Source organism: Wasmannia auropunctata, unplaced genomic scaffold, assembly GCF_000956235.1.
Source record: "Wasmannia auropunctata unplaced genomic scaffold, wasmannia.A_1.0 LD336064.1, whole genome shotgun sequence".
Classification (NCBI taxonomy): Eukaryota; Metazoa; Arthropoda; class Insecta; order Hymenoptera; family Formicidae; genus Wasmannia; species Wasmannia auropunctata.
The window spans coordinates 1,467,608-1,479,277 of record NW_012026826.1 but is presented as its reverse complement, the minus strand read 5'-3'; the positions used below and the strand labels follow the sequence as shown (position 1 = coordinate 1,479,277).

Genomic DNA, 11,670 nt, shown 5'->3' with positions numbered 1-11,670 from the left:
TACTTTTCTATACCTACTCTGTTACATTTCACATTTATATTTTTCAATTTTTATTCCTATATTTTACATTATTACATATCAACTTCTAATTCATTATTCTATTACAAAATTTAATTTATTTCTTTTGTTTAATTTATTTCCCGCGGCTGAAGTTCAATTAATCTATCCTCTGATTCTAAACATAACTATTTTCTTCACCATCTTCCTGGCTGACTTTCTTGTTTTTTTATCCTCTTGCTCTTCGGGATCTTCCTATTCCTTTTTCTCTTTTTATTTCTTGTTATCTTCTCTCTTTGCATCTCTCACTTTCCTAGTTTCTTTTCTTCTTTTTCTTTCTATTATAGCTTATTATTCATAATATATCTATAATATATATTGTATCACTATTTTTATACCAAATTTTTTCAAGAAAAAAAAATATAATTAAGGAATTTCAATTTGCTTATTGTTTATAGGTGAAGAAGCGTCTTGACTATCAAGTGCAAATACAAAATCTCGAACGCCGAATTGCACAGAAGCATATGGTGCAATGGATTGTAAATGCTGTACTGAAATCTATCACTCCTGAACAGCAGAAAGCAACTCTTCAGCAATGTATCAAAGACCTTGAAGCTCTTGCTGCAAAAGCATAAAGAATTGTAAAATTAGATGAAATAGAAATAAGATGACAACATCATAAAACAATTGTCATCAAACAGTGTACTTGACTATTAAATATTGTTTTCAAACATTCAAAATGGTCAAAATATTATAAATAAACTCCATATTGGAACAGTAAACATAAATCAATCAATACTACACTAGCAGCATTAAGAAAATTGTAAAATTTATCCAAAACATTAGTTTTATAAAATGGTAAATTGATTGTATGTTTTATTATTTCCTTTAGATAATTATTATCTTTTGTCACAAAATATAATATTTTTAAAAGTAAATAATATATATCAATTTTGAAAAATTAGATTAAATATATAGACTTTATTAAGCAGTTTTTGAAAAAATAATTTATAATTGTTAATCTTCGTATTCCTTTTTTAAAAATAAAAACACTTTTGATAAGCTGTAATACCATATAGCATTTTCACACATGAAAAAAAATTTATATATCCGAAAGTAGAGACGAAATATACAAGAAGTACGTTCCATGAAGAAAAAATTCCATTTCGTTCCGAGATTAATTAATTTTTTTTTAGGTATTTGAAGTTTTTAGGAAGTTATTTTCATAATGTAAGATGAAATTTTGCGATTGTCGGAAAATTATATTTTTATGAAAAATTGCTGAACCCGAAAATGATTAAAGCAATTGGAACAGAGCAAAGTAATAGAAAAAATTTTTAGGCGAAAATTGTTCAAATTTCTTCTTTCTACAATTTTCTTCGTGAATGATAATGAAAAAAATGTGATAACTTACAACTTGATAACAACAACTTGTTAGAAAAAAATCGAAAAAAAGAAAACTGAGCGATTTTCGTCTAAAATTTTGTTTTGCTCTGCTCCAATTCGTTTTAATTGTATCATTCTTGGATTTAGGAAACCAATTTAGGACCAATTTTATATGGAAATACATGATTTTCAGACAATCACAAATTTCATCTTGCATTGTGGCCGAAATGATTTCTTTTAAACGTCAAATGAATATTAAGAAACAAATAACTTAATCCATTTGATTATGGACTTGATTTTGGAATAGAATGCACTTCTAGATTTAGTCTTTACTTTTATGAACATCGATTTTTTCGTGTTTGAGAAACAAAACTATTTTTGTCATGGTATAATTTGCGAAGAAATTGAAACAAAATTCTATTTATAGTTTTATATTATGTACTACGTGTATTCTGTTTGTTTTTTGTATTCTATCAAGATTATGAACTTACAAAATTACAGAAAAAATTCTATTAGAAAATTTCAGTGATAATTTAAATTAAAAGCAGATTTTAAATCTTATATATTTTCCTCGATAAAAAGTTTACCGGTAATCACCGATTCGCGCTGCGTGATGTGAGACAAAGATATCGCTTTTTAGCGTAAACAGCAATGTGTTTTCAATGTGTGAACCATTGAAACCATTCAACGAATCGAACGCGTTATATTGTTCAGCGAACAGCATTCGGGCGCTTTCGACCGCGCTCGGCTGCACTCGGCCGGTGACGATGAGCATCGGGTGGCGCGCGCGAGGTACCCGGGGGCCGCCATTTTCCTTCAGCAAGGAATAGCAGTTCGGAGCGTAGGTACCGAGAATCTGTGTGAATTATTAGCGAATTGAATTGAGAATAGTGAAACGTGAAACGCGAAAATTTCTTTCGTGTATATCGCGAATCGTGTGCGATTCATATTTTACGATTATACAGAGACTGCAGTGTTCGATAGTATATTCGCGTGACTTCGTATGCCGTGCCGACCGCGGTGGTCACCCGGTAGACGGACGCCGTTGCTGCCGCGCGCATTTCTGTAGAATTGACGACGAGCGGGGAATATATTTTCAAGAAAGACGTAGGAAGACCACGTAAAAGAAGGAAGAAAAAGTGAGAAAAGGAGATAGAGAGAGAGATAGCGCGCGAACGCAAAAGAGACAAGGAGTGGAGTGAAAAAGGAGAGAAAGATAGAGATAAAGAGACATAGAGAAAGACAGACGAAAGCAAGTGTGAATAGTTTGGTGATCGCAGTGTAGCTGCACGCAGTGAAAATACTCAGCCAACTTCAGATATTAGGACGCCAAGCAGAATATCAAGGGAGAGAAAATCGCCTCCGACAGGTTAGTATAGTGTACGCGCAATCATGGCTTCCTGCATGCACGCGCGCGCGCCAAGACGGCGGCGCGCCTCGCGTAGTCGAGTATACGACTATACGATAGTATATATACGAAACGTTTCGAAACGTGGCGGTGGCGTCGGCGTTGCATGCGTGCGTATGATCAAGAATTTCGCGCTTCTCCACCTTATGCGTGTATACGTTCGTGCATTTTCTTTGTGCCACATTGGAAGATGCTACTCCTCTTTTCGCATCGTTTCCTAGTCTTTCCTCGAGTGTATTCTCTCTTCGATTTGATCTGTGTCATTATTTACTCCAGATAATTATCAATAGATTCACCTTCTTCCCAAATAAATAAACGAAATTGTATCTTCGTAAGCGTAATATCAAATAATAAAACTATTGCTCTCGAATAGAAATTAAGTTGAGATGTTGAATAAAGTGGAAATAAGTGATGATTAATAATAACCATCTTTCGCAGCAATATAAATATACAAGGGGAAATGACATACATCCATTAAGTCGTTCATCAAAGTATCATAGATTTGTATGACTTGATATATTTAAAGAATTTTTTTAGAAACTTTAATGTTCTGTATCTTGGTTTTAGAGCCTATGTTTATAAGTCACGAATTGTCAGAAATTGCTCCGAGATTTCGGACGGAGTAAGAATCGTCTTGGTTAATTGACCGAAATGTTCAAATGTGATTTGTTGAGTCTTTCTTCGTCCAAGATCTCTCGGGACGATTTTTAACATTGTGGATACTAGACTTAATAAACATAAGTTCCAAAACCTAAGAGATAGATTATTTAGTTTTTCAAAAAAATAATTTTTTTAAATGTATCTCAGGTTACATCTGACAAATCTATGAAACTTGGATAAACGACCTAATGGGTTTATATATGGGTTTATATATTACATATAATCTGAGATATTTAAGAAAATGTAACTTCTTTTAAAAACTTCCTTAATTTTTTATTGTATATTATACAGGAGCGTGTTATTTGCGTGATATATGTATACCTATACAAAAAACAATGGTGCATTTTCTTTATAGCAACGTTTATCTTTGTTTAATATTCGATAAACAAGGATAAATAATGCATCTAATGTATATTATGAGTGAATGAGAATGTACTTCAAGTATACAAATATACAATTACACAATTATATAAATTAATCACGATAATTTAATCTTTATGAGTTGTCAAAATACGATCCCTATGCTGAGTTACTCTTTCAGTAGGTATGAAGTAAGCAAAACGAGAGAATCAGAGAGCTTCACAGAAAAAGGGCAATAATGAATTCAATTCGATTTAACACTTTTTTTCAAAGAGTGAATATATGTATGTTTTATAATATAATTATACAATTATATATTCTATATAAATAATTTATTACATAATTATATAAATAGAAGTCGCATACGTGTGCGCTTCTCGTTTTTTCTCTCCTTTTTTTTCCTTTCTCTCTCTTTCCCTTTTTCTATTTTTCTTTGTTTTTATGTATTTAGAAGCGTACATATATAATACAAACACGAAAAAGCACCTCAAGAACAAGCATATGCCTTTTTGATTGCATATTCATCTGAACTGGCACGATTATTTCTTCCCTTCGGTATGCACTGTGCTTGTTTATTTTTCACTGTTTTGTTTTACAAGAGACATGTCACAACCGCGCGTCCGGAATCGATATGATTTTTCTTGAAATATGTTAAACACAAAAATGTAAGACATATTTTATACGTGCGGTATCTCGTGTTTAGGAGGTGAAACACTTTTGAAAAAAACTGTTTTTCTCTTTTGGGGCGAATATCATCGGAAATACAAAAGATAAAAAAAATGTTTTCAACAGAAGTACGGTTTAAAGAAGAATACTTTCAAGTTGTAAAAAATTTTTAATTTTTTGTTTAATAAAGTACCCTCACCACTCAGTTTTTCAAATTTCTTAAATGATTGAATTCGGAAGAAAATAGCCTTTTCGTACGTAACAAAAATATGTCTCTTAGATTTTTGTGTTTAACAACATATTTCAAGGAGAATCAAAATCGGTTCCGGACGGTTGTGACATGTGCGTTGTTAATGTACATGCGGTCATACGAATAAACAAGTAAGCGATTGCAATGATATTGAAATATCTAAATATTCGTACATTTTGATTCGGAGAACTATATCTAACATACATGTTTGACACGTACAAATTAAGAATATAAGATTTAAAAAAAAATATTAGGTAATGTAATATTTAAAAGAATTTAGAAGAATATTTTGAACTTTTTATTTAATGCACGATAATGATGCAAGAATACTTAATTACGACAGATATGATCCTAGCCATTTCGTTTATATGGATATATATTTTAAAGGAGAGCAATGAAAAAAATATCCCACAACAGAATATACGAAATACAGGTAAAGAAAACGACGTCTTATAAATTTGCAGAACAAAATGAGCAGAATCAATTCTAACTAGTAAAATTATTTGTTGCTTATTAAATTTGTTGCTAAAAAGTTGCCAAAGAAAATAATTTGTCGCTCTATTAGTTTTTTTTTAAATGATGTTCTGCTAAAGGAAGATTAAATTAGCAGTACAATATATATATAACAACAAAATTATGCATAAAAATAACGTCTTTGAAGAATTTGTTACTAATTTGTTGCTCACAAAATATGTTAATCTTGATTCAATTACTCGCAAAATAAATATAAATAACAGTAGAAAACCTACATAGTGTGCCCTGCCCGTTATAAGTTCCGTTGCCCAATCTTCAAAGAATTAGTTGCTCGCATGAATTCGATTTTAGAATAATCCACAAGCATCATACTATTAAAATAAGTCGATTTTTGATTTTGTTGCTAACTGTAACATGTAAAAATTAAATAGTTTATCCCGGTCGACCGCGCCGCGCCGCGCGCTCTAAGTTTCCTTGTCTCATCCTTCCAGATTTTGTTGCGCGCATGAATTCAATATAAAAATAATCTGCAAGCATCGTACTATCGAAATAAGTCGATTTTCGATTTTGTTACTAACTGTAACATGTAAAAATTAAATAGTTTATTCCGGCCGACCGCGCCGTGCGCTCTAAGTTCCCTTGCCCGATCCTTCCAGAATTTGTTGCTTACATGAATTTGATATAAAAATAATCTGCAAGCATCGTACTATCGAAATAAGTCCGTTTTCGATTTTGTTGCTAATTGTAACAAGGAAAAATTAAATAGTTTATCTAGGTCAACTGCGCCTTGCGCTCTAAGTTTCCTTGCCCAATCCTCCCAGAATTTGTTACTCGCATAAATTTGGTATACAAATAATCTGCAAGTATCGTACTATTGAAATCTAACAATTTTCGATTTTATTGCTAACTTTAACATGTTAAAATGAGCAACAAATTCTGGAAGGATCGGGCAAGAGAACTTAGAGCACGCGGCGCGGTCGGCCATAATAAATTATTTAATTTTAACACGTTAGAGTTAGCAACATAATCGAAAATCGACTTATTTCGATAGTAGGACGCTTGCAGATTATTTTTATACCAAATTCATGCAAGCAACAAAATCTGGAAGAATGGGACAAGAGAACTTAGAGCGCATGGCCGGGATAAACTATTTAATTTTTACATATTACAGTTAACAACAAGGTAACAAAATCGACTTATTTTAATAGTGTTATGCTTGTGAATTATTCTAATATCGAATTCATGTGAGCAACTGATTCTTTGAAGATTGGGCAACGAAACTTATAACGGGCAGAAAACCTACATACTATGTAGGTTTTCTGCTGTTATTTATATTTATTTTGCGAGTAATTAAATCAAGACTAACATATTTTGCGAGCAACAAATTAGCAACAAATTCTGACGTTATTTTTATGCATAATTTTGTTGTATATATAATGTTCTGCTAACTTAACCTTCCTTTAACGGAACATCATTTAAAAAAAACTAATAGAGCAACAAATTATTTTCTTTGGCAACTTTTTAGCAACAAATAAGCAACAAATTATTTTACTAGTTAGAATTGATTCTGCTTATTTTGTTCTGTTAACTTATAAGACGTAAAACTGATCGTAACGAGATTTTTCAAAAAACATTTTACAGCTTGAAATCTACACTTTTTAAATTGATACTTTAAGAAAACGACTGACTGATTTTTTCGAAGACATAAAGGGAGATGTGATAAATTGCAAAATTTTTTTCGTTATTTGCAAAGTTCCATAGCGTGAATTAAAAATCGCATACGAATACGGTTTACAGATTTTAAAAGAGTAAATCTTTTCCTTTAATTTGATTTTTTGTTGAGAGTTTCAGAATTTTTTTGCTTTAATGTTGAATAACTCGGTGAAACAAGTCGTACGACGCTTAACAAAAGAGCCAATTAACAGAAAAAAATTCACTTTTTTAAAAGCTGTATACTGCATTTATGTGCAATTTTTAATTTCATTAATTAGTTCCACATCATGAAACTTTGTAAAGTTCAGAAAAAATTTTGCGATGTTGCATCTCTATTTGTATCTATGCAGCTCCGAAAAAAATCAGTTAATTATATTTTAAAATCTTAATCTAAAAAATGGAGACTAAGCTATAAAATGTTTTTTGAAAAATATCTTGTTATGATTTTTCAAAAAACATAATTTATTTTTGACGAAATTACTCTATCTTGAAGGTTGCCTGTTTTTGAAGAATAGAACTGATGATTTTTATTTTTAATTTTGTTCCGTCGTGTAATATAAATACAGCTTTTGTAAATCTTTGCGGTATTCGTCTGATTTACAAGTTGGCTACAAAAGAAATTATCAAAAAGAAACAACTAGTCGCTGTTTCCTCTACATGCACACGCACACAGAAATCTACTTTATTAATTTTTGTTATAATCTCTTTCTCTCTCCCCCTACCCCCCTTCTCTTCTCTCTGCTGTAAACTGTTAATTTTAATTGGTTGCAGACATTTTTAAAAAGTAAAATTACACTTTAATTTGTATAGCTATACATACAAACTTGTGTACACGTGTCTTTATATGATTTGTTACGTATGTGATTGGATTTTCAATGATAATAAAAAACCAAATTTCGAAATAAATTACTGTTATCAAACTCCTTGTCTGAAAATAACTCGCTTCGATGTCGACGTCAAAGTTGTCATTAACGTAAATAGGGAATAAGCGCATTTTTCATCATATACCTCATGTATTTTCTAAAGCTAGATAGATCACGAATTTGTTGTTTTAAAAAGTGGATTGCGATTCACACAAGTTTGGGAAGTTCTGCTTTATAGTATTTCGTTAGTTTGCAGATATATTAATTAATTTTTGCAAAGAACGAATTGAGAGGACACTTCTGCAAAAGTTACATGATTAAGATGAAAGGTTCTTTATTTTATTCAATCTCATATATATATGTGTGTGCGTGTGCGTGTGCGTGTGTGTGTGTGTGTGTTTGTGTGTGCGCGTGTGCGTGGCGTGTGCGTGGCGTATGCGTGTGCGTGTGCGTGTGTTTATACAGACACTGACTGAACTTCAAAACAATACATATACTTTAATACGAAACGTCAACTATTTTATAATTTTCACCAGAATTTCTAATCGAATAATCGTGATTACATGTGCACATTGATGCATCGCTCTTCTTTATCCTAGCGTCGCAAAAATTGACAAGCATATGTGATAAAATTATTGTTAACGATTTTCACGATTAGACGCGATTATGACATTAGATACGCATAGGTCTAAACTTGCGCATAATTTTTGTGTCAAAGAGTGTATTAAGAAGACAAATCATACACTTTGACGTTAAATGAACGTATTTTAAATAAAATTTCCACAGCATTTTTTAATATAAAATTTTTACCGATGATAGCTACTTATTCCTAGAATTTTGATCTTTTTAATAAAATTTACAAAATAAGCAATTAATAAATTTAAATACTTTATAAATTGTAAGAAATTAATTTTTTTTATCTAAAAATCGGTAGACTTAAATTATGCATTATGTATTTATTTATTATAATATTGCTGTGCACATGCGCTTTATTATTATATGATGCAATTGTTTATAAAAAAAAAAACGAAAAGGAACTGAAGCATATCATTGTGTTGTGAGGAATACAGGTCACAGCGTTGCTGAATAAGCAACCGACCAACTGAGTGGTCGAGTCGCCGCTTACTCTTCACAAGCAAGTATTCAGCAAATTACGTAAGGCCAGAAATGAGAGCTCATTTAAATGCCGGTTCACCAATAACAACGAATAATACATCCCTCTCCGGGAATTTTTTGCTGGAAAAATGCTTATTTTTGAACAATTTGATCGTAAAGAATTTAAAATCAAGATTGGATCTTTAAGTTATAAATTATACTAGAGAGATAAAAATGACAGTAATAAGATAAATAACATTTGTTGTAAAATAAATATATAAAAAACCAATGAACAATAAATATCAAAGTTATAAATATAATAATACATATTAATAATTTATGTATATCAGTTATAGGTACAGAGTGTTTCAGTGTTTTTATCAAAAATATAAAAAAATTAAGTAAATCGGGTACACTCTATTGAATTGATGATATTTTCAATTTCCGGTTTTGAATAGAAATAGGTTATTCAGAGCCCATAAAAAATGATCAATTCTTTTGCCTCTTGTCAGAATTGGTGATTATTGTCAGAGTGATAATTTCTCACCTTATTTTTGTGGCGTGCGTTATTTACGATTTACGCAGATATACGGGACCTATAGTTTTAACGCTGATTCCGAACAGCATAATTTAGAGGGGTTTTCATAGCAAGATATATTCTAGATATTCAGATATCTGATTTGCCATTGCCTTCCGAGAGGTACTTAGCGATCGAATAAAAATCCGAAGTTTTTAGTCCAATTTGAACTTGGGTCTTCGGCACAGAAAAAGATGCACAACTCCCTGCGCCACGATTGCTACACAGATGTAATATATAGATTATGTAAAAATGATAATTTAATATTAATATTTAAAAATGTTAATAGTGGAAAATTAATTTATAGCAAATATAATTAATATAATATATATGAATTCAACAAAACTATAATTGTTAATTCTTAATAAAGAATTAAAGAAGTTATACAAGAGAATTTAATTTTTTGATATATTTTCCAAAATTCTTATTTATAAAACGTGTAACTTATTTGTCTACTGTGTCAATAAAATAAATATTTATAATTTTATTAATTATAAATTGATAAATAAATTCCACATTCCACAATTGTAAAAAATTAACATTTTACAATTGTAAAAAATTAACTAGGTAATTAATTATGAGTGATTGTAAAAATTAATAATGAATATTATAATATTTATATTAAATATTGTAATAGCTTGAGTTAGATGATATGGTATGCATTATGTTATATGCTTCTTTTCGCACCTCTCTTATACACGTGTGTATTTACGCACCCATTTTCGTAAACGACGAATTTATTACAAGCGACTACAACAAGCAAGGCATTATCGTTGCAATTGCGAGTTAACTTTAGAACACGATAGCTTATTCACAAACGTCATTTTCCTGGTAAATATTTAGCTTTCTTCTTTTTCGATAATCTTGTTAACACTTTATATTCTATTCAGAGCCTATCATTTTTTGCAGTACTAAACTTTTTTTAAATGTACTAAATGTATGTATTTATTCATAATGTATGCTGTTGTACTAACTGGTAACGTTTATCAAGTAAACAAGAAATTATTTTGATCGACTCTTGAAATACTTGACCATAGTATTTCAATAAAATGATTCTAATAATTTATTATCAATAAAACATTGATGAAGTAGATGCACATTTGGAAACAGTAATCGTGAGATAGCGCTGATAATTCCCATAATGCGCAACAAAATCGTCTTCAATTTCGAGATTGCTCGTTATACTTATAACAAGAATATTAGATTTGCTTAATTCGAAAGTAAAACTCATGAAGATTTACGGAATTGCTATCACATGCCAGCGAGATATAATATTGTTTAGTTGTGTATAATAGTATACTGGGTACTGCGCGCAATAATATCGAGAATTGTATTAATTAATTATATCTGAAAATTAAATTATTGTTAATGTTTGAATCTTGTTGCATTAAATTTTACATTTTTTTTCAGAATTAGATTACTAAAATGATATTTAAAAATTAAAAAAGATCTTATATACAAAAATAAATATATTTATGTACGAATGTCAAAACATTAAAATGCTACAATGTAATTCTATGTATAATAAAAAATATATATACATATATAGATCGCATACAGTGATTAATACAATTAAATTCTCGAGATAGGTCAATGACAGTCATAGCAGGATCTTGATGCTCACCATTGACGTAGGAATATATGGACGGTGCATAAACTGGTTAGAAAGGCGAGGGGGAGGGGGGGGTAGTGATATTCGACGTAAGGGCTTCACGTGGGATCAAACCACTAACTTCGGTACATTTCGGTTGCGTTCGGTAATATTCGACGCGTGCAGAAAGAGAAGACGCTTCCACAGAACAGTGACAGAACACTATATTACCGAACACTTCCGAGCTACGCTCACGGAATTAGCCGAAATCAGTAGTATTCCTACGCCTATGGTACTGCTCCGTTACCGCTATTATCACTTTCCCCTCGCAAAAGACTCCGTCCATATATTCCTAGGTCCATGGTCCTCACCACTAAATTTTCACGTGATTTTTATTAAATATATTTTTTTCTAGTTTTTTTTATTATACATAGAATTACATTGTATAGCATTTTAATGTTTTGGCATTCGTATAAATGTGCGTGCGTGCGTGCGTGCGTGCGTGCGTGCGTGCGTGCGTGCGTGCGTGCGTGCGTGCGTGCGTGCGTGCGTGCGTGCGTGCGTGCGTGCGTGCGTGCGTGCGTGCGTGCGTGCGTGCGTGCGTGCGTGCGTGCGTGCGTGCGTGCGTGC

General features: G+C 31.4%; 2 protein-coding genes across 2 annotated transcripts in view; both read left to right on the top strand.

The window, feature by feature from the left end:
- LOC105450283 (ATP synthase subunit b, mitochondrial) overlaps positions 1 to 865 on the top strand; it is a 3,131-nt gene extending 2,266 nt beyond the window's left edge. The window contains exon 3 of the mRNA XM_011690070.1: positions 456 to 865. Within this exon, the coding sequence (XP_011688372.1) occupies positions 456 to 632 (177 nt within the window). The 3' untranslated portion in view covers positions 633 to 865. The remainder of the gene's footprint in view (positions 1 to 455) is intronic.
- A 1,285-nt stretch (positions 866 to 2,150) lies between these two features.
- The window catches only part of LOC105450281 (C-terminal-binding protein), an 84,238-nt gene continuing 74,718 nt past the window's right edge, over positions 2,151 to 11,670 (top strand). The window contains exon 1 of the mRNA XM_011690065.1: positions 2,151 to 2,752. The gene's annotated coding sequence lies outside the window, so the exon portion shown is untranslated. The remainder of the gene's footprint in view (positions 2,753 to 11,670) is intronic.